The 22668-nt window shown below is 51.1% G+C and overlaps 3 protein-coding genes across 6 annotated transcripts; 2 read left to right on the forward strand and 1 right to left on the reverse strand.

Annotated features, from left to right (window-relative positions):
• Nucleotides 1-6962: 6962 nt before the first annotated feature.
• Nucleotides 6963-8890, reverse strand: LOC112879520 (protein TIFY 10c-like). 3 transcript variants are annotated; one of them, XM_025943789.1, is made up of 5 exons: nucleotides 8579-8890; nucleotides 8301-8436; nucleotides 7877-8073; nucleotides 7696-7756; nucleotides 6963-7576 (listed from the first exon to the last, which is right to left on the reverse strand). In XM_025943789.1, the coding sequence occupies exons 1-5, from the start codon at nucleotides 8754-8756 to the stop codon at nucleotides 7447-7449; spliced, it is 702 nt and encodes a 233-aa protein (XP_025799574.1). In that variant the 5' UTR covers nucleotides 8757-8890; the 3' UTR covers nucleotides 6963-7446. The 3 variants fall into 3 exon arrangements, with proteins under 3 accessions (XP_025799574.1, XP_025799575.1, XP_025799576.1); XM_025943790.1 differs by having other exon boundaries at nucleotides 7696-7753; nucleotides 8579-8888; XM_025943791.1 differs by having other exon boundaries at nucleotides 7696-7753; nucleotides 7877-8064; nucleotides 8579-8887.
• A 5285-nt stretch (nucleotides 8891-14175) lies between these two features.
• LOC112880533 (probable polygalacturonase) lies at nucleotides 14176-18423 on the forward strand. The gene is made up of 5 exons (XM_025945194.1): nucleotides 14176-14998; nucleotides 16131-16251; nucleotides 16575-16823; nucleotides 17053-17206; nucleotides 17613-18423. The coding sequence occupies exons 1-5, from the start codon at nucleotides 14489-14491 to the stop codon at nucleotides 18136-18138; spliced, it is 1560 nt and encodes a 519-aa protein (XP_025800979.1). The 5' UTR covers nucleotides 14176-14488; the 3' UTR covers nucleotides 18139-18423.
• A 419-nt stretch (nucleotides 18424-18842) lies between these two features.
• On the forward strand, nucleotides 18843-20769 carry LOC112880534 (photosystem I chlorophyll a/b-binding protein 6, chloroplastic). Of its 2 annotated transcripts, none has more exons than XM_025945197.1 (5): nucleotides 18843-19001; nucleotides 19104-19283; nucleotides 19404-19441; nucleotides 19891-20408; nucleotides 20508-20769. In XM_025945197.1, exons 1-5 carry the CDS (start codon nucleotides 18955-18957, stop codon nucleotides 20523-20525), a joined length of 801 nt encoding a protein of 266 aa, XP_025800982.1. In that variant the 5' UTR covers nucleotides 18843-18954; the 3' UTR covers nucleotides 20526-20769. The 2 variants fall into 2 exon arrangements, with proteins under 2 accessions (XP_025800982.1, XP_025800980.1); XM_025945195.1 differs by having other exon boundaries at nucleotides 18844-19001; nucleotides 19101-19283.
• Nucleotides 20770-22668: the final 1899 nt, after the last annotated feature.

The raw sequence follows: 22668 nt of genomic DNA on the forward strand, positions 1-22668 counted from the left end.
TGACGATCGCGTTTTTCCTAACAGGTTACATCCATTCGATCAGATTATATCTAACTTGTTGGACGAGCTCACATGAGGAGCTATTTCGACTAAGCCCAGAGTCGTTGCACTCGGGGTACTTTTGACTTCTTGCCGTAGGCATGATAGTCACGCGACGATGCTCTTCTCAGGTCCTCCAGGTCTTTCTGGCACTGCTCCTTTTCTTCGTCCAGCGTCTTGATCTGCAGAAAGCAGTCGATGAACTGTTGTTCCGTGTCTGCGATCAGCTTCTGCAGCCTCTCGACGTCATCTGTACGGCGATACAGCATATTCTTCGCCTCAGTAAGCAACTCTTCTTTATACGTTAAGATTTTCCTAAGCTCTGCGGTGAAGAAAGTTTTCAGAACTCAAGATAAATTGCTACGAGAAAGTACTCGAGTGAAGAAAGGGCTTGCCTTGGTGCGCCTTTTTCTGCTCTTTGAGCTGTTCTTAGAGCTCTGAGTTGTACTTCTTAAGGTTGCGGAGATCGTTCTTGGGGAGCCATGTTTCTCGCGTCTGCTCCAGCTTCAGCTTATCGAGCTCTCTCTGAAGATACATGTTCTTCTTATGCTCTTCTGATATGTATTGATCCTTTGCTCGGAGATCCTGGAGGCCACTCACGATTGCTTTCAGCTTTTCAAATTTTTGTTGTGAGAGTTTGGCCACATCCTGCATAAGGGGAAAGATTAAGACAAGCATGCCTTTTGTATCCTGGAGGCAACACAAGGCGCAACTTAACAAAGTATAATGGCAGAAGAGTAATCATGCCTTACCAGGGTAAATTGGTACATCTCCTTGGAGATCTTCTGGAAGTATCGCATGTTGTCGACCGTCAGGAGCGGATCATCCACTAGATCTGTGGTGATGATGTTCTGGTATCCACTCCCGGACACCAGGAGATCTTCAGGGTTTCTTGAGGTACCCGCAGCTTCTTCAGCTGATGGTTGTGGGGCACCTGCAAGTTGATACGCATTCAGTACATGAAGTTTGTGGTCTAAGCAGTTAGCCACGGGAGGTCAGACACTTACTTGTGCCATCTGCAGGAGGGGCATTAGTAGCCTCGACTTGTTCTTCACCACCGACACTGGCTTCGGGTTGCTAGGGCTCGGGGGGTGGTGAGTCGGGCAGTGTCTTGTCCTCCTCGGGGGCTGGCGGCTCGGGGGCTGGTGTAGTCGAGACAGGCTTCGGCTTAAACCCCAAGGCAGACACGGTCCTAATGAAGCAGAATCAATTATATCATTAAACAAGTCGAAAAGAACAGAATATGAAAAAGATCTGCACTTACAGCAAAGATTTCTTCATGACGGATTTCTTTAGTCTCAGGGCCCGTGGTTTTATAACCACGGTACTCGTTGCTGGTGGCGGAGTCACACCAGGCGATGGCGAGGTACCCGCCACGGCAATTATTAAAATCTCCGCTGATGTAGTCGATGGGTCCGTTCCAGCAGTTTCTGCGGCACCACCTGCTGGAACATCATCCCCAGTGCATTCGGCCCCGATCACCTTTTGGCGCTTGGGGTCGGGAGGAGAAGCAGGAGGACTGCAAAACAGACATTGTAAGCATTCATCAACTCCAATATTTGACAACTCTACGGAACAGCCGCTTCATACCAGGGGTTCGACTACGTGCGCTTTACGTCTGTGCACTACTCGATGACCCCGAGGAACCAATGGCAAGGCTTCGGCCAACTCCACGGATGATCCAGGGGAGTTGTTCTTCTTTACCTTCCCTTCGGTTACCCTTTTCGCTAGGGGGCTCCCGCTTTCGGTCGTCTCTCCGCCGGGCAATGCATCAGATGCTTGGGCTTTTTTCACTTCAGCCGCGGTGCTGGGAAGAAGGTGGTCCGGTCGGGGGATGTCAAGTTGTGGTGGATAACTCCGGTACAACTCTGCGTGTCCCTACAAAGGATTTTTCAGTCAGCGGTTACAAAAAAACAGAACTTATTCCAAAGAAGTCGAACACTTACCGGCTTTGGAGGATTTTATGTAGAAAACAAATCCGGAACGTAGGGAACTGCGTTCACGTCCAGCAGCACTCGTTTGACCCGGATGAGCGCGGCATCGTCAGTCAGCTCCTCTGCGCACATCCGAGACGGGTCTTCAGCACCTATGTACTCGAAGCCTAGCGTATGGCGCTGTTGGATTGGCTGGATCCGGTGTTTGAAGAAGGAAAACATTACGGACATGCCAGCCACTCCTATTTCTTTATGGGTAGCTATGATGGCTAGCAACTCGTCGACTTGATCCATGTCACCTCTGGAGAGTTCGGTGTTCCACACTGGCCTCACGACAGGGGGTTTACCGGATCTTTCAGGAAGCTGGGGGACATGGTTTTCGATGTAGAACCAATGGCTCTTTCATCCAGGAATGTTGGAGGTAAATTTGTAGAAAAGGTATCTACCGCCGGCTTGTTGTCTAAGCTGGGTGCCGGCGCCCCCTACAACGGATGGATTTTTGGAGGTGGGTTGCGGCTTTATCCGGAAAAGAAAGTGGAAAAGATCCCAGTGGGGTTCAATTCCAAGAAAAACTTCGCAAAAATGGATAAAGATAGCAATGTGGCAGATTGAATTCGGGTTGAGGTGCTGGAGCTCAAGCCCGTAGAAATAAAGAAGGCCACGGAAGAAAGAGCAAGGGGGGAGAGCCAAACCCCATTCAGAAAAATGGTAAAATGAGACGATTTTATCCACATTTTCCATTGGAAGAATTTCGCGAAAAGAGGGACGCCAGTTGACAAAACTTTTCTCCTGAAGCAAACCCTCGGAAACAAGATTCATGAGTTCGTTGTTGGAGCACTTACTGTAAGTCCACTCCCAGATGGTGGTTGCGACTCTTTCCCCTTCCCATCCTTCTCGTTGGATCTCTTGGGCGTCATTTCTAGATCTGCTTGCCACGAGTTGCTCGGGGGCTGCAGAGAAGGGGCGGAGGGATTAGTCTAGTTTTGGGGCTTGACAAAGGGGGTGAAGGCGGAGCACAGATCTGACTGTAGATTTGGAAATTTCTCAGTGGATTGAAGATTGGAAGCACGGATTGTACCTTAAGTTACCGCGGGGTTAAATAACCAGCGGCCGGATACAGGTTTACTGTTCCAAAGTTGAAGAGTCGTCTCAAAGAATATTCGGAAGATGAGGGGTCATTTTGGTGGATTTTTAATAACTTATTCGATTAATCATTTTTTCAGATTTAATTATTCTCAAAAAAGAGGTTTTTCGAATTCCAAATCTAACTTCCATCATCTGTATTATCACACCAATTATCTCCCAAGAGATTTTTTCACTGCATGCCATGACTTTTGGTTCCTTTTTTCCAAACCTGGAAGATTTGGATTCAAGGCTCGGGGCTGCGGGATACGTGGCATCGACTATTTAATTTTTGAATTTATTCGAAAAGTAAGGGAGGAAGATTCAAGACTACTGTGACCCTCAGCCTGATTCTTTGATTCAACCTAAGACTCGGGGGCTACTCCATATGGAGTGCGATTTTTCACGCACACCATACCAAAAAAGTAATTCAGGGCATGAGTACCTCATAACTTCGATGCAACTAAGGAAGTACTCGAAGAAGAACTTCAAGATGGAGCTTAAAAAGAAGCCGAAGACTACTTCGAAAGTACTCAAGGAGCCTGCAATACTCAGCTACGAAGAGCTCGGGGGCTTGTCATACCCGGAACTACGGGACTGTGTACATAACGTAGTTCATACAGGATTAGGGGATAGGACATGTCCTATACCTTATCTATATTGTACTCTACCGCATGTGAAGAAGGACTAGCCGGTACAGAAGAAAACTACTCGAGTTGTATTCGTGTACGATTCCTAGGCTAGTGTCGGACTAGGATTCATGTAACCATGTCCTCCCGAATATATAAGGGCGGGCAGGGACCCCCTCAAAACATAACATCAACACCCAAGGCAATACAAACCACCAAACAGGACGTAGGGTATTACGCACATCGCGGCCCGAACTTGTCTAAACCTTGTGTTGCTTGCACCCTTGTATTGCTTGCACCTTCGAGTTTCTAATCTCGGTGTCACCCTACCTAAAACTTACCACCTCGGTTATACCTCTTGGTGGGCAGGCGGTAAAACACCGACATAACCATCAGTACTTATGCATAAAATATATCAAGTCATATGGTTAGAGTTGTGCTCTATGGTTTGACATATTTATTGCTTTTCAAAATATCATTTCGATAGGTTTCGATCATTATCGATGTGTTCTCGATCGTATATTTTCTTTTCTGCAATTACCGTAATACTGATGCTGTTTTTGTTTCTGATAATATTGTATCATTTTCATTTTTGATGAAAAAATTATGAAAGTGAAAGTGATAGAGCCTTTCACTAATCATTTCCGACTATTTTCATCCCCAGACATTACTTTATTTCTTCTTCTCTTAACAGCGCTAATCCTTTCATCACGCAATGTGTCAAGTTTACTTCATTAGGGTTTAAAATATGTGTTGCCGCTTTCTTGTCAAGTTCGTCTAGTAATGGCGGCGGTGGGCGAGCTCCGCACGGCGGCCGCGAGTAGGAGCCGCGCGCAAGTGGCCGCAGGCGAGGTCCGTCGAGCAGCGTACGGCGGCGGCAGGCGAGCTCCGCCCGGCGGACGGGTCCCCCTAGCGGCGCGGGTGTGCGGGCGCGGGCGAGCTCCGCATGGCGGCCGCGGGCAGGAGGCGCGCGCGAGTGGCCGCGGACGAGGTCCGTCGAGCAGCGGGCGAGCCCTGCCTAGAGCTCCCCCTAGCGGCGCGTGCGTGCGGTCGAGGGCGAGCTCCGCCCGGCGGCGCGGACAGAAGCCTGGCGCGTGAGCGCCGCCGGTTGCGCGGATGAGCTCCGACGACCGCGCGGGGGATACCGCCGGCAGCGGAAAGAGCAGGATCGCGAGGGGCGGCGGTGGGGAAAGGTCGCCAGGGGCGGTGGGCGAGTGGATAGGGTTGGTGGGAGGGGCAGGAGGTGGAAAAATAGGGCTTTATTCCCTTTGAGCCACCTCTTTGGGACTAATGGACTAAAGTCTTTAATCTCTTTTTTATCCCTGCATTTGGCTTTCTAGGACTAAAAAAGACTAAAATTGGGGGGATTAAATTTTAGTAGGAGGGATCCAAACAGAACCTAATACAATAGAAACGGTACTTACCGGAGAACTGGACTAAGGTTGGATACTTTTAAGGTATAAATAAGGTCAGATGAGGTTGTGATCTTCTAATTCCACGTATCTCAGACAAATAAGTTAGATTTCATCAGTGCTTTCCCGTTAAAAAAAGAAAAAATATATTTTTCATCCCTCAACTATTGCAAAAGCGTGATATTTATCCCTCATATTTTATTTAGTGCAAATTAACCCTTTAACTAACTAAATCGGTGCATTTATCGTCCCCACCTTAGTTTAACAATAATTTAGTGTCATATGATGTTGGTTTAGGTCTTGTAATATCTAACTAATCATAATGCTTAGCCACCTCTGTTGAGTCAATGCTATAATAGTTCGGTGTGAATCGGTAAGGTGTGAATCGGTGTGAGTCAATGCTATAATAGTTCGGAGATTGATATGCTATGAGCATGTCAATCGGTAGACACCGTTAGATTTAAGGATTGTACCCGCCGTGCCGTAGCTTTAAGTTAAGGGAAAGAATAATTTTTATCGTCCTAGTGAATTAGTTCCATTTATTTTTTTCGATAAATTTTTATGAGTACCTAATTTAGAGGATTTACTGAATTTTTTGCAAGGCTTTATGTCTTCAACTCAGCATATTAGATTGCTAATTTGGAATTAGTCAGATGATTGCACAATATAAGACAGTGGCACTAAGTTATTGTTAAACTAAGATGAGAATGATAAATCCACCAGTTTACTTAATTAAGAGGTTGAATTGCATAAAATAAAATATAAGGGATGAATCTCATACTTTTGCCATACGAAATATATTTTTTTTTCTTCGAAAAACAAGCGCGAGCACGTGTTTTGTGCGCCCACAAAGTTAGCCGCCAACGGCGGGTCATCCACTGTGCCGTCCGTGCGAGGTCTCTCCGCATTGGTTAGTCGCAGAAACGTCCGGCGCTCACCGGAGACCTGCAGGCCTATCGTCACACGCTACAGTAGCCTAGAGCGCGGAATCCACAGGCCAGAGGAAACCGCGCCAAGTTCACCTCGAGCCCCGGACCAACACGGCAACACCTACTGACCCTTTTTTCTTCACCGAGACCGCCGCGACACCGACGGAGAGCGGAGCCGGAGGACGCACGCCGCGGCGCGGCCGGAGCCGGACAGACAGAGATGCACGCCGGCCGGGTGAACGTCGTCGCCGGGGAAGGGAGGGGGCGCCGGGACGCCGCAGGTGACACGCGACCGCCATGCCGAGGCGTGCAGGGACGGCAGCGGCGGGTGGGCGCGCGCGGTCCGTCTCGCGTAGGACCAGTGGCTGGCGTGCTTCTCTCTTCCGGGGCCCGGCCAAACTCGTGCGCTATTTGCCATTGCCGTTTCCGTCCCGGATCTTGCAGGGCTAGCAGCCGAGCGCTACCGGACTGCGGGGGAAATAATAGAGGCTGGTCCATCGACTGCAGCTGCAGGAAATCCTCCAGTTCTGTTCCAGCACGTTTCTACAAACGGGGCTAGCTCCGGTTCTTTCAGCAAAGGACGCGTGACCGGAGCGAAAATTGCGCTGCCATTGTTGCCGAAAGCTTGCCTTTTGAAATCAGGATCCGTTTGGCTGAAAATTGAATCATTTCTGAATGTCCTTTTCTTTCTGGTTGCTTATGCAAGGAGTCAAGTGGACTAGTAATATTACAGTGCAGACCCCATTTGAAGCCACTAGTAATCCGTTCGGGAAAGAGCTACTCCCGTGTACTATTCGAAAGCTTCAGACACCGTAGCTCTCTAGTTGGTTTTTGCTGCTGCTGCTGCAAACGACTCGAGCTGGATTTAGAAAAGCGCACTTATTGTCCAACAATACATTACACGTATAAATGTTCATAAAATTAAATAGACCAAATACCTTCAACTGAACATACAAGCCTCCTCTGCGACGAAGGATCCGGCGCAAGAGAGCACAACGAATTGTTGAGAAAATGGTAAGGAACGTGCACTGCTGAACGTTCCATAGCAAAAGCATACACACATCGAGCGAGGCAAAGGCAAACCATCCGTTGCAACATAGTAACGCGGTCGCAGACCGAAACAGCGAAACTGCCGTGAGCACGTGCACCTCCAGCAGCAAACAATCTCGCAAACGAACGGCTTGCCCAGTTGCCCTATGCCTCTACGTATGCCGGCGGCCAGGTAGGGGGTCGCCGCCAGCTGAACAATATCCCTAACTTCACTAGCAGTAACCGACGGTAAAATTATTCTTTCCCTTAACCTGAAGCTACGGCACGGCGAGCACCGTCCTTGAATCTGGCAGTCTCTACTGATTGACATGCTTTGTTTCCAAACCCAAGCTCAGATCTCCTGCTTGACGACCGTCACTTCTTGGCCCAGCCCCAGCCAGGAGTTCTTGTCCCCAGTCGCCTGCTTCGACGCGTCGGCGCCAGCAGGGCTGCTGGATTGGTATGGCGCCTTCGCAGTTATCCTGGAGTTCAGGGCATGGTAGAAAAAAAAAATGTCAGGATCCTGATTAAACTTGATTGGTAATTCCGGGTGCGACTATTTTTTTTGTAGAGCTGAAAATTGTGAAAGCAACTCGGTTACCTGCCCTTCCTCTTCTCGAGAAACCTGTGGAGCGAATTCCGCCTCGCAATCGGCATGTCTGCTAGCAAAACCCAAAACATTTCTGTCACCGGCAGGGTAGGATTTGTTTTTCCAACATAGCTCGCGTAACAAAAGTACTAGCACCGTGCCATGGCAGAACTGCGAGAGGACGACGAATTACCTGAGAGGCTGTTTTGTGAGGACGGTGGCGCGGCACTGGCGCCGGCCCTGTCGACGCCGTAGCCGCCAGCGTTCGCGATCTGCAGCAAGTCCTTGATCTTGGCGGGCGGGAACTTGTCAAAGACGACCACTTTCCTTCCGTAGAAGATGGTCAGCGGCTGCGCCTCGTCCTCCCCGGCTGCTGCCTCCCTGCAAGAACTAAAATCATTGCTGAATCCCCTTCGTCAAGAACAATGTCTTTGACAAAAAGAAAAAACATGCCAAAATTGTTCCTTTTTTTTGCTGAGCTTGCTCTTTAATTTGTTGCTGGGAGGACGGAACATGATGATTACGCCCTGCCTTTCCTTTCAGTTGAAGGAACGGTTCAGCTTTCCTCACCAGCTTACTAGTGTACGGACGGTTACGGATTTTATTTATGTATTTACCTCGGATTTTCGGCGGTCTGTTGATCGTGCCCATCCGCCTCCTCGGGTGTGGCCTTCGCCGCGTCGTTTGGCTCCTCGGCCGCCGGCGCGTCGAGCGCGGACAGCAAGTTCATGGTGGTCGGCGGCCGGAAAGCTCCTGCGACGACGGGTACGCGATGAGAAATTAAAGCGGTATTGCACAAATATCAGTGTTCACGGGAGGCTTATGCATGGCACTATAAACGGAGAGGTTTGCATGAAAGAGATCATGAGAGCTGTGAGCAGTGCTGTAGCCTTACCAGCTGGTGCGGGCGGCGGCGGCGGCGGCGACATGCCGAGGCCACCGAGGCCCTCCAGGCCGCCCTTCTTCTCCTTGAGGTACTGGCTCAGCAGGCTGCACGTGACGGCGAAGGTGGACTTCTCCCGCGCCGGCGCGCGCCCGGCCACGCCGCCGGCGCCCTGCCTCTCCGCTCCCATTCCTCAGCTCACCAGAGCACAGCAGCGGAATGTGTCGTCCAAGCTCAACACCTTTCCTCCTCCCCTCGCGACAAGCTGCTCTCTCTTGTTGTACAATTTCCTCCTCCCCTCGCGAATGGGCGACTGGCCTTTGCCCTTTAATAGCGCGTGCCAAGGAAAACGGCAAGTGGCGCGCACGGGGCCGGGGCCGGGGCGCGGAGGCGAGGCGACTCGCGTACTAGTCGCGTGGCATGAAACACGTGACGGGGCCGGTGGTGGTCCTCGGGGAATGGGAATGCCGGAGAGCGACGGGTCGGGTCGGGGACGCGCAGCGCGCTGGCGGTGGCGGTGGCGACGTGATCGGACGGGGAGGGGACGCGTCCCTCCCTCCCGTGAACGGCCCCCGTCGGGCGGAAAGGCGTGGTAGCAACACGTGATTTGGGCGGGGGCTCGGGGCGGACCGGCGGGCAGAGGGAGACGTGACGCGCGACCGGCGGGCTGCGGTGCACCGCGCGTTGTTCGGATCGTACATAATCGTGTGCCTGAGGCCGGCGTGGCGTACGTCACGCTGGGTACGTTGCTACGAAAGCTACGTCTCGTGTCTCGTCCGGCACGTTTCTTTCTTTATTTCTCCGGATCACGGAGGGAGTCTCGTAGATCTCAGGCCGTGGAGTGGATGAACAGTTACGCTGAGCTGCGGTGCGCATGCAGGCAGGCAGGGCCGCAGGGGCGGGGCTCCCGCCGCCGAGTCGTGCCAGCTTCAGAACGGCCACCGACATTGACGAGTTGGTCCCGTCAGCGCAACCGCCGGCGCTGTTTGCTGACACTGTTGGTCACGCTTATCACCTGGGCGGGGCTGGGAGTCTGGGACCGGGCGATCCGACGACACGCCCGCGAGCGTCGCCGTGGCGGGGCGAGCCGGTGGGTTCGGGAGTGCTGCCACGACGCTTGTCGGCAGCGACGTTCATCATCGCGAGGCCGAAGCGCGTCGTGCGCCTCGCCTCCGACGTGCCACCTCATCTGCCGGCGGCGTCCCACCGCATGACCCGCGAGGCCGCGACGGCTCTCCCGTCGACGGCGACGGCTCGCTCGCCGCGCCAGCAAGGCCTCCCCCGAGGTCCGCGGATGGTGGACGGCGAGAGAGGTTTCCTTTCGGAGCCGCGGTGGAGCAGGCGCAGCCGTACGGCCGGGCCCGGACTGCGGCGCAGTCACGCGATTCTTATGACCAGCGCCGAGGCGGCTCGGCGCTCTCGGGGATAGAGATAGGCACGGGGCTCCCAAGATTTGTGCCACGATTCCCGTGTGAGTGCGCGGGTGCCGGCCGGCTGGGGTAGCCTAATTAAAGCCTGTCCAATCGGCGCTGGTGTTCATTCAAGTTCGTCAATCCTTGCCCTAGGCCCGTTGCGGCTTCTTGTGAAGTTGTGATGCAGCAGAGATGCCAAAAGCCAATTCAAAAGCATCGGTCCAACATCACATGCACCTTGATCTTTTTTTAAAAAAAATAAAGCAGGAGCGCTGCTTGATCATGTAAGAAGAAGCATGCACGTTGATCTAGCTGGATAAAAATACCTCTAACGTAAAAACGAGCAGGACAGCAACTAGGTGTTTCCCAACAAAGCTACAGAGAACTCGCATGTTCCATGAGGCCGTGAGGGCGACAAAAAGACATTCTGGATACCTACCAAGAAAATAAGGTTCCAGCTTTTTTACATATCACCGATGAGATTCTCATTATATAATGATTAATTACTAGATGCATTTCTTCCACCCCTTCGTCTTTTTCTTATTTTGTAACTTTATGGCCGGTAATGTAATTAGTCTATCATTATTTTTCATTTAGGTGATAAAAACTACAATCATAAGCAAATACTATATTCGGTCCTCCAAACAATTGCCTGTAGCTATGCCAAAAAAAGTTAATAACAGGGGCGAAGCCACGTTAGGCTTCCCTAGCGCCCATGTATCAGGGAAAAACTTTTTTTTACCACTAGCTAAACTTTTTTCACCATATAATTATGATAATTATGAGAAAGTACACTAGTTCTATAGGCCATGCACCACGGTCAATTTGACTGTAGCTTCGCCTTTGGTTGATACTATATCCATGCATGGACCAATATGATTAGGAGAGAGTATAAGGCGTAGTGAAGCAAATCGTTTGGCGACTCTTGTAGTGAGTGAGGATATCATAATCACTCTTAGTCTTGCATATTTTGGCGACTGAATAGTACTCCCAAGTTTACAATCGCCCCAACAAACTGAGTACGGATGTTCACCCGCATTGGATATTAGTACTCTATTTGATTACAGTCATATGTGATTTCTCTCGTTTCATTCATGTGTGATTACAGTCATGTTCACCCCGAATTCTTAGTTTGCTACAGAATTATGACCAAGTTTTCATGGCTGCAGATCTGCCAGGGACAAAAAAGATGAATGTGGGAGGCTTGATCGGGCGCAATTATAAGCGTCACCTAAAGATAGTGGCCCACGAGCGAGCGGACCATGAATTGTGGCTTCATTTTCCTCCCCGTGCCACCGCTGACCCCGCTCGCCCCTATACCGCCACCACCTCCGCCTCCAATGGCTCCCGCTCTCGGAGTTACCGCGCCACCGCCGGAGTCTAGCTTCCGCCGTTTGAAACCGCGGTTGCCGTAGCCTAGCTCCGACGGTCGTCGAGAGATTGATGTGACTCCCCCACCGCAACTACGGGCCACCGGTTGTCCTCCGCAGCCCGCGATCGGCGGCATCCCGCTGCCTCACTGTTCTGCCCACAACCCGCCACCTCCGTCCGTCACCTTGCCGCCGGCGACATTCCTCTAGAGCCGACCATGTTGGAGGCAACCCCACCCGACAATCGAGAACCCTGATAACCCCTACCCTAACCAGGAAGAAGCGAATCAACCGTGGCGGCATGAGCAGCAGCGGACACCAGTAGCGGCGGTGCAAGGAGGAAGAAACGGAACAGCTAGGCAGAAAGTTTAATTAGGCTGGAATCATCTGAACTTGTCTTCAGATGATGGACACGAATTTTGTAGACAAGATATATAGCTGCTGCGGGCTTGACCTGTGTTACTTCTAAGTTTTGCGTAGGTGTGAGTGTCGCACAGATTAGCGGGATCTCAAGCAAAGCTCGATTTGGCAATTGAACACGGAAAAGAACACAACATAAATTGCTTTGTGCGTTATTCGGCCCATCCGTGCATTTTGCTCAGCCTGCTTTCTCCTCAGTAGGAGCCTAGTTTTTTTCCTGGGTGGCAGTAACTGACGGCCCAGAGAAGGGCCTAATTGAGGTGCAAAGCAGCCTCAGGATCCGTTTAGATGGGCCTATTCAAAGTATATAGGCCGTTTATTAGGACTTTCCAAACTCCCGCTTCATATGGATGGGCTGGAAGCCACCCACGCCGTCGAGCATTTGGCATGATGTTCAAGAGCTCCGTAGAAGTTTTATTTCAATTTCTTTTGCTCATGTAAATCGCGAGGCAAATTTGGCACGATTGTTCTCCAACTTCCGAGTAACCTTGTGACTGCCCTAAAAAAAATCGAGACAGATTAACCACGGTGGCTGGTATCTTCACGTGGGAAACGCCGGTGCTGGAGGGAGGGTGGCATCGCGCAGTGTGCGCCTTGGCCATCTCGCAGGTCAACCCGCAAAAGACGCGAAATTTGTGGCTGCCCGTACCGGTTATCCCCGTTAATTTAAGCGTTGGATCCGGCGCAGGCTGTTCCCCGTTCCCTCCCGAGTTAGAGGCGGTTTGGCAGTGCCGCGGCTCCTCGCTCTAGTTTTTACTCTTCCGGTGGAACGACTTCTCTGATGGAGCTGAAACTGGTAAAACGACTTCTCCAATTTAATATATATGGAAAAAGTTAAACGACCATATTACCATTATCTATTTTTTCCTCAAATCTTCCTATTTTTTCTACACCTCCTATTCTCTCTCTCCTTATCCATTCTTCCTCGGTACGCCGCATAGGCCGTCACCTCCGCCTCCCCTTGCCGGCTGTGTGTGCTTGCCGCCGGGACCTCCGCCCTCCTCCTCTCCCTCTTGCGCGGCCCACGGCTCCTCCGCCCACGCTGCCGGAACCTCCACCCCTACCGCCGGCACCTCTATCCTCCTCCTCTCCCTACTGTCGCGGCTCCTCCCCCCACGACGCCAGCACCTCCGCCCCCACCGCAGGCCCCTCCGCCACCGTGCGCTCCTGTGGTCGGCTGCCACCGCTGCATGCTCCGGTAGCCGTGCATCCCCACCATGGCATCGCGCCCCTGCGCCCGTCCTTCACCAGCATCGACGATCCCGCGGTCGGTTGTCTCCTACCGCCGCTGCCGCGCACTACTTTTAGAGGGCAAAGGTGGTAGGCGAGATGGAGGAGCCATGTTTTGTAGCTCCTTCTCGACCAAACAGCTCTAGAGAGCGTGATTTTAGGAGCTTCTCCGGTGGAGCCATCGTGGAGCACCCCGTTTGGCAGGGCTTCACGTGGAGTCGGATCTGGAGCCGGTTTTGAAGCCCTGTCTGTCAAAGGAGCTCCTGCTGAAACGGCGACCTGATTCCTTACTAAGGGCCTGTTTGGATGAATGGGAAAGAGAAAGAGAAAGTGCAAAACTTTTGCTCTTTTGCACTTTTTTTGCACTTTTGGATCCAAACACCCCAAAGTGCAAAAGGGCAAATGCTACCGTAATTTTGCTAATTATGGATTAATTAGACTTAATAGATTCGTCTCGTCATTTAGTCCTCATCTATGTAATTAGTTTTTTAATTAAACTATATTTAATACTTCTAATTAGCGTCCAAACATCTGATGTGACAGGAGTAAAAATTTTACCATTTACCCTTTTGCCATTTGGGGTGGATCCAAACACCCCCTAACGATAGTAGTACTAGAACACTATAAGCACGCTGCTGCTCTACCCTGTTGCTTTCGGTTCGAGGAGAGATCTGTCACACTGTCATCTGAAGTTGCTTCCATTCAGTCTGGCCCATGGCCCGAAGACAACAGAGCGACGGACGACACACGCAATCCGCAGCGACGCCACCTCGCTCGAGGATCCATCGCCGAGCTTCTAAACCCGTGTGGAGAAACCACACGGGCGACGGTGTTGGAAGGCATAATCAATCGCCAGAGCGTGCTCCAGATCCGGAGAATCAGCGCGGGGGTCTCTGATTAACGGGGAACCCTGTCGTGCCGTGCTCGTGGATGCCCCCCTTCCGACAGGAGGAACCTCTCGATCGGCGTCATCCCAGCACCGAAACGATCATGGACCTGGACCGAACCCGGGGCGCCACGCACTAGGACGGGGTCAAACCGCCGCGCGTGGGCCCGCCGGAACCGAACCCACCACTGCCCACTGGCAGCAGGGCCCACGGCCGCCAGGTGTCGCCGTCGCGAGCCGATCCGACGGCTCCGCGCGGCCGAGCTGACCGGCCACCGGACAGGGGCAGCCCGGTCATTCCGCCGCCGCCGTCGTTTTGGTTCCGCCCCAACTCAACTCCAGTCTCCACGGCCGCGGCGCCGAGCGAGCAGCCGAGCACTTGATCAACCCACCACCATCACTCGCCGCCGCGCGCACCACCCGCCCCGCGCTTTTTAAAACGGCGCCCCAAGCCCGTGCTCCGAGCTGCCGAGTCCGTCGCCTCCGCCGGCGCGCGCCTTCATCCCCTCCCCCATGGGCCCCCGCGCCCGAGCCTGGACCGCCCCACCCACCGGCCGGTGCGCGCGCCGCGGATAGATCCCACGCCCAGTCGCCACCAGATCCGATGCTGGAGACGGCGGCCGCCTCCTCCCCCCGCGCCGCGGCGGCCGCAGCCGCCGCCGGGGCGGCAGCGGCGGCGGCGGCGGCTTCTGCCGTTTCCTCCCCACGGCGGGGTGGGGGCGCTGCGCACCACCACCGGCGGTGGGCGCCGGCCCCGTTCAGGGCGTGCCTCGTCGCGCTCTGGCTGGTGGGCTTCGCGCTCGTCTTCCTGTGGCAGAGCACCTCCGTGGGCCGCGTGCGGCTCTACACGCGCCCGCCCATGCCCAAGCGACCGGTGGCGGCCATGGGGCAGTGGGTGGCCTCCCCGCCCGTCTACGATCTGAGGGAGTTCGGGGCGGTCGGGGACGGAAGGACGGTGAACACGGTCGCGTTCGAGGCGGCGGTCGCGGCGATCGCCGAGAGGGGCGGCGGGAGGCTCACCGTGCCCGCCGGGCGGTGGCTCACCGCGCCGTTCAACCTCACCAGCCGCATGACGCTATTCCTCGCCGCCGGCGCTGAGATCCTGGGAATCCAGGTGAGGCATTCACCTGCTATTTGCTCAGCTTTGTGGATTTTAAAACGCTGCCTTTTATTTTCAAAAGAAAAGGATGCTGCTTTGGGATCTTTGGTCGGGTTTCGGATTCGGTTGTGCAAGTATTAAGTATGTACTCAGGCAAGTGAAAAGGGATGCTTCTATTGTAGCGTCGTTCAACCATAGTTTCAAGGACATCATAGAAGTAATAGCAACAAGTGATCATTGCATAAAATGGTGAGGTCATCTGGAGTAATGCAAATACTATGCAGTTCAATGAGATATTAGTAATATCTGGTATTGGTGACATGCAGGCTTCTTTTATTACATAAATAGTTGCTTTTAAAATTGTATCAAAATTTGCTGCCAAGTTCATCACATAAATAGCTGCCAGGTGTTCTCATGTTCAACTACACTTCAAAGATTTGCTGAAGACTTAAACACTTGGGCAAGCATTTAACATTGAAGCGACCAACTTGTCAAAGTTAGGGCCTATTTGGTTCCTCAGTACTAAACTTTAGTCCCGTCACATTGGATGTTTAGACACCAATTAGAAGTATTAAATATAGTCTGATTACAAAACCAATTGCATAAATGGAGGCTAATTCGCGAGACGGATCCATTAAGCCTAATTAGTCCATGATTTGACCATGTTGTGCTACGGTAAATATGTGCTAATGATGGATTAATTAGGCTTAATAGATTCATCTCGTGAATTAGCACCAGCTTATACAATTAGTTTTATAGTTAGCTCATGTTTAATCCCTCTATTTGGCATCCAAACATCCGATGTGACCCAGACTAAAAATTAGTCCTTGGATTCAAACACCCCCATAAACACCCCCATAGCTTGATAGGTACAAGAAGCACGTGGCTAGTCCCAACTTATATGTTGTGGTTTTGTTAAGTCAGTTCTGACTTGCTTTATATGCCATAGTTAGGTTTAAGTTCAACTGAATTTAGTCACTGCTTTGATATGTTTTATCTGCCAAGTTGTTTTGTTCGCTTTGTTTCTTTTGGTGCTGTTGTATTTGCCAGGGCTCAAATTATTTGTACCGGTACCTTTTTCAGTTTGGTGCACTTATTTACCAATTGAGTTAACATTGGCGACTTCTTTATGTTACTTATATCCAAGGATGAAAGATATTGGCCATTAATGTCTCCATTACCATCATATGGGTATGGAAGAGAGCACAAGGGACCTCGATACGGAAGCCTAATACATGGTCAAGACCTGAAGGATGTGACTATAACAGGTATGTTGCGTTTTTTTATTTCTTTATCTTATTCATTCATACAAAATCATTGTCGCCAAATTGGTTCCATCTTGTATACTTACAAAAGTTGTTGGGACCACAGGAAGTGTTAAAAGTTGTTGGAACTTTAATTGATACTTATTTCGTGGAAACACCTAATCTCTAGTTGTACTTGAATTTAGTGAATTAATTCTAACTTGAGAGGAATTCTTTCATTGTAAGAATGAAAGTGTGGATGTAATAATTTTTCTGCAGTTCCATTTTCCTGAAATTGTAATAATTTTTCAATTGACATTCAGTCTGGCTGACTCCTATGTAAATAGGTCATAATGGTACCATAAATGGACAAGGTCAAAGTTGGTGGGTAAAGTTTCGGAGAAAACTCCTTAATCACACAAGGGGTCCTCTAGTGCAGCTCATGCGATCAAGTAATATTATCATTTCAAATATCACTCTTCGCGATTCTCCCTTTTGGACTCTTCATACATACGACTGCAAGAATGTTACTATCTCAGAAACGACCATCTTGGCTCCAATTACTGGAGCTCCAAATACTGATGGGATAGATCCAGGTTACTCCTAACGCTTGCTATTGTTTCTTATTACTGAACTTTCTTCATTTCATTGTAGCTGTATCCTGTCCTGTAATTTAAAATGTAATCTAGCTTTCACTAAACTCTTTAGCAACAGTAGGAGCCCATGAAACCTGCACTACATGTCCGTGTTATCTTGAATCCTTTTTCTTTGCTATACTTTATGCTTCATTGATCAGACTCTTTGTTATTCATACTGTATGTGCAGATTCTTGTGAAAATGTGGTGATAAAGAATTGCTATATTTCTGTTGGTGATGATGGGATAGCTATAAAGAGTGGTTGGGATCAATATGGAATTGCTTATGGGCGTCCATCTGCTAACATTATTATTCAGAATGTCATAATCCGTTCCATGGTCAGGTGAGATATTAGATTGTTTTCGTAGGCTGTTCTGATTCACTTTATTAAGTATGATGATGTGTACATTTTTCAAATATCATAGGCTAGTGAATGGCACTTCTTGCCCTGTTGATAATATGAACGAGTTGCTGAGGGTTTGTTATTATTTTGTTTTTATATTTCTGATAATTGCTGGCTATTTATGCCATGTTACCAGATTATTTTGTCTACTGGATCATTTATTTACCTAGACCAGAATTAGGGACACATGATACTTTCTTCTCAAGTTCTCGTTGTTGGTTTGTCTGTCATACTGCCACTAGCTTTCTTATAGGATTCATGATCTGGATATCGATCAACACCAGTATTCAAACTTTGTAAAACCATATGTGATTGTATGTTTGATCTTTTTGCATTCTGTGGGCAGTGCTGGTGTATCGATAGGAAGCGAGATGTCTGGTGGTGTCTCTAATGTTTTGGTAGAGAATGTTCATGTTTGGGATTCACGGCGAGGTGTGAGGATAAAGACTGCCCCTGGAAGAGGGGCCTATGTAAGCAACATTGTGTATCGGAACATTAGCTTAGAGAATGTCCGTGTCGGTATTGTCATAAAGACAGACTACAATGAGCACCCAGATGAAGGCTTCGACCCGAAGGCTGTGCCCATCATCGAGAACATTTCTTACACGTCAATCCACGGGCAGGGTGTGCGCGTACCTGTCAGGATACAGGGAAGCGCAGAGATCCCCGTGAAGAATGTTACCTTCCGTGACATGTCAGTGGGTATAGCAGACAGGAAGCACCATGTTTTCCAGTGCTCCTTCGTCCAGGGGCAGGTCATTGGCTATGTTTTCCCCGTGCCTTGCAAGAACCTGGACATGTACAACGAGCGGCGTGAGTTGGTCAAACAATCGACGTTCCAGAATATTTCTGATATCGACTACAGTTTTTGACAAGGGCAGTTGATCCCATTGTACCATTGCTGTAGGAAGTATTCACAGCTCTCATAGTCCTTTCAACACGTTTAGAAGCATTGTTTTGGTAGCCTTTTACAACCTTCACCTCAGGCATGTATTTAAGGAGGTTTGACTTGTCTATACTGTCTCATAGCAAGACATCAGTATTGTTCTCTTTTCATTTCCCATCTCTGTATTATCACAAACTAACTTGGTTACAGTCAACTGTACACTTTTGATAGCTTTTACTGTTGAGGCACTTGGCTTGCCCTTCTCCTGTTCTCCACAGATCTCGATGTATAATGTAGATTGAAATTTTCAAAGTTGTATTCATAGAGCTCGGTTTGTCAAGATGGCTTCAACTCAAAGACTAAGGGGGGATATTCATGCTGAAACTGCTGCAGCAAGGTCGTACGGCCTCGGTTCGAAATTATCCATGACAAACAGATTTCTTGTTTCAAATTCAAGCAGTTTTGACTTTCGAAGTTAGTTTCTTGCAGCATAACCAGGGGGGGAAAAATCAACAAGAAAGGTCATGATAAGCAGAAATCTTTCAGGCCCTTCAGCTTAACAGCCCAATGCTGACCCTACGAATCAGGAGGCAAAAGCCCAATAAAAGCCTCTTAGTCACGCAAGCGACTTGTCAGCTGTCGTCACGCGGGCTGGCAGCGCCTGATTGGCTGGCTATCCTCGCCTGCCACGCCCTCTCGCTCCCTATCCTGAAAAACTCCAAGCAGATAAAGCGCGGCAGCACAGCGCGCGCACCGGCGACGCCCGCCTCCCTCCCGATCGCCTTCTCCGTCGCTCCTTCCCATGGCTCTGTCCACCAGCTCGTTCGCGGTATGCAGCCTCCAGCCAAGGTAAGCCATGGCGCGCGCGCCCCCTGCGCCGCCACACCGCGAGCGTCCGCCTCGCGCGTCCCCGGCTGTTGGCTGACAGCGCCGTCTGTTTCTCCGCAGCAGAGCTAGTAGCATTCGGGCGGGCCGTGCACCGCCGCCGGGTGCTGCCGCGGTGGTCTCGTTTACGAGGACGGGGCGCCGGGCGAACGCGACCAAGGGCGTGTCCGCCGCGTGCGAGCCGCTGGGGCCCGACAGGCCGGTCTGGTTCCCCGGCACCTCCCCTCCCTCGTGGCTCGACGGCAGGTAAATCGCACCACGGACGGAAAAATCTCACAGATTGGCATGCCACTGACGCCAGTCTACTGGTGACGACGTAGAGATACCATTTCGTTCTGACATTTTTTTTTTGACTTGCACTTGCAGCCTCCCAGGGGACTTTGGATTTGACCCGCTTGGACTAGGTATGTAACACAAATGTTCCTCAGCAAAGTGCTTGCTATTTTTATCAAACACATGCAGAACATCCTGATTAGTACTCTCTCCATTCTAAATTATTAATCGTTTTAGATTTTTTTAATACATAAGTTTTACTTACATAATTTTTACTATATATGTTATGTCCAGATAAATAATAAAATTTATAAATATAGAAAATTTAAAACGATTAATAATTTGAAACAGAAACAGGAGTACTAAGCTAGCCTGTAGCCGCGTGATTCGTGTTCTGTTTGCAACTGTTTGAAGACGCTTCGGTTCAACTAGAGGCCTAGCACAAACGCACGCACAAACACACACGCTTGTCGCGTCGCCATGATCTGTGCGAAATCAAACACGTCGTGCGCACGACACGGGCAGCAAAGCAAGCAGCAATGAACGCGGCTACGTTTGTGCACGCACACGATGGCTGCAGGGTCGGAGCCGGAGATGCTGCGTTGGTTCGCGCAGGCGGAGCTGATGCACGGGCGGTGGGCGATGCTGGCGGCGGTGGGGATCCTGGTCCCGGACCTGCTGGCGCGGTGGGGCTTCATCGACGGCGGCTTCTCGTGGTTCGACGCCGGGTCCCGGGAGTACTTCGCGGACCCCTGGACGCTCTTCGTGTCGCAGATGGCGCTGATGGGGTGGGCGGAGGGCCGGCGGTGGGCGGACATGCTCAACCCCGGCTGCGTCGACATCGAGCCGGACCTCCCCAACCGCAAGAAGCCCGTCCCCGACGTCGGGTACCCCGGCGGGCTGTGGTTCGACTGGGCCAACTGGGGCCGCGGGTCCCCCGAACCCGTCATGGTGCTGCGCACCAAGGAGATCAAGAACGGGCGCCTCGCCATGCTCGCCTTCGTGGGCTTCTGGTTCCAGGCCGTCTACACCGGCCAGGGGCCCATCGACAACCTCCTCGCGCACCTCGCCGACCCAGGCCACTGCAACATCTTCTCGGTACGTGCCGTCTCCTTTGCTTCTGCTCTTCCTGCCCCTGCATGCATGGTTGCGATGGCTCACAGGCTGTTGTCGCTGGTTTTGGTGCTGATCTTGCAGGCGTTCACGTCCCACTGAATGCTAGTTACCTTACCAGCCAGAGAATGGAGCCGTGAACGCTTTGTACCTGGCAGCAATTTATATGATGATATCACATGAGATGCTAGGTGGAAAACCTATTGCAACAGTAACAAACAGAGCGCCACGGTCTTTTACTGGTTTTCGCGCTTTCTTTCCCCCCATCCCCTTTCATACGGTCGAGCATGTGACCTTGTAGAACAGAACACCATGAGATACTGCAATGCGACCAGAGAACATCAAAGATGCCTCTGCAGCCTCGTCATCCTGCGGCTATGGAAGGAGACTTTGCTCTATGGATGCGTCAGCTCGAGTGTCAACCGGACAACCGCTTACGCTTAACAAAGCCAGCACAGAATACAAAACAAAGGAGACCACTGTGGTGTTGCTTGCTCGGATGAAATCAAACCCCGTATATATGTGACATCTGGGTCACAAAAGAACCTTCCAGAATGAGTGCCCGATGAGTGGCATGCGCCCATGCCCTGCCTGGCTGCCTGGCAGCAGGTGGTGAAGCAGCTAGCCGTCACTAGCGATACGTGCAGTCACGAGATCCGCGACCGGTTCTGCTGCGGAGCGACGCGACGTTGTGCAGTTCAACACTGTGATCCTGTTTGATCAACCTAGGACCTGTGCGACTCGGATCAACGAACGCCGAGCGGGCGAACGCTTCTTCTAGCAGCTGCCTACAGCTAGCTAGCTAGTTGCTCCGCTGGTGTTTCTTCCGAATCGCGGCAGCTGGACGCCACGCAGCCTCCCCCCGCTTCCCTGTCAGGAACGGCAACCCGACCCACGGGCATCACGACCTGTTCGAAGTTGTTTTCGTGGGCGTTCTGCGAGAACCGGTCGAGTGAACGTACGCATCAGTACTGCTGGTGGCAGCACCTGTTTAATTTGTTTCCCTTCCTCACATTCACTCGCGCAGAGTTAATCCTACTATATATCACTCGGTCATCGGTCTGGAACTGCCTCTTTTCCTTGACGGCGTCTCGATATCGAGAAGCACGTCTTATTTCTCCTCTCTTCCAAATTAGTTTCATCCTTAAATAAAAAATTAAAATAATTAGATTTAATCTATTTATTTATTTACATCATTAGTAATATTAGAATTAATATAATTAGTCATTTATGGATAGCTTTCAGATAATTTAAATGGGTACTTTTTCTTTGTGGATATATTCGGATATTCTGCATTTATTTTAATTTTTAAATACGAATATGGAATCGGATAGAGAATAATACTTAAAAATCAGACTCGGATAGCGAAAGGAAAGAGGAGAAAGATCCAGCTCGTTCCTAAAAGTTCAAGGGTGACGACCGCGGGCGCTCTCCGAAAATGGACAGCAAGAGCAAGGCAATAACAAAATGCAGCCATTAAAAATCTCAGCTTTCTTTCCCACCGCCGATGCCGTTTCTCTAAACACTGCCTAATCGGGAGATCCATGCGTTTAAGTTGCCAAATGTGGCCTAAATCTTCCCCTTTTTCTCTCCGAACCCGACGAAGGGCCGGGGGTTGTTCTTGATGATGCGATTTGATATCGATTTATCAACTGTTAGGCATCAGGCTGTTGCGTTAGGCCCGTGGATCATCCGTGGCGGCTGCCAGACGCCAGAAAACCGGCACCCCCTCCGCTGGTGCGCCGTCCGGTCGAGAGGACCGGCCGGAATGAGCTGTCAGCTTACCTTCCTGCCTCGTGTCGCCTCGCCGTCGGTCCGTCGTCACCGTCCGTCACCTGACGTGTCCGCTCCGTAACTGTCTCCTGACCCTCGTATTAGCAACCAACGGTTTTGTTTTCGGGAGTCCGTGGTGCGCCAGGACCGCCGGTTACCACCGGGGTTATCGGTACTCATTAACTGGGTTGTCAGCACGTGATGGAATGGATGGACGGCCGTGATGACGAATTTGACCACGTCAAGGTTGCCGTAAGCCGAGACTGGCGACTGCTGACAGGCTGTCGGCTGCCGAGCCACAAGCCCACAAGCTCGGCACCAGACACTGACATGCGGGCCCATCGCTGAGGATACCCCACCGGCAGGTGGGTCCGTAGTGCCGGCCGCCGTCAGCCGATGATCGGCCTGCCGGTTGGCTAGACTATCCGCATCGCGCATATTTAGCGCAGCGCCAAATCACTTTGGCGCATCT

This window comes from Panicum hallii, chromosome 2 (assembly GCF_002211085.1).
Source record: "Panicum hallii strain FIL2 chromosome 2, PHallii_v3.1, whole genome shotgun sequence".
NCBI lineage: Eukaryota > Viridiplantae > Streptophyta > Magnoliopsida > Poales > Poaceae > Panicum > Panicum hallii.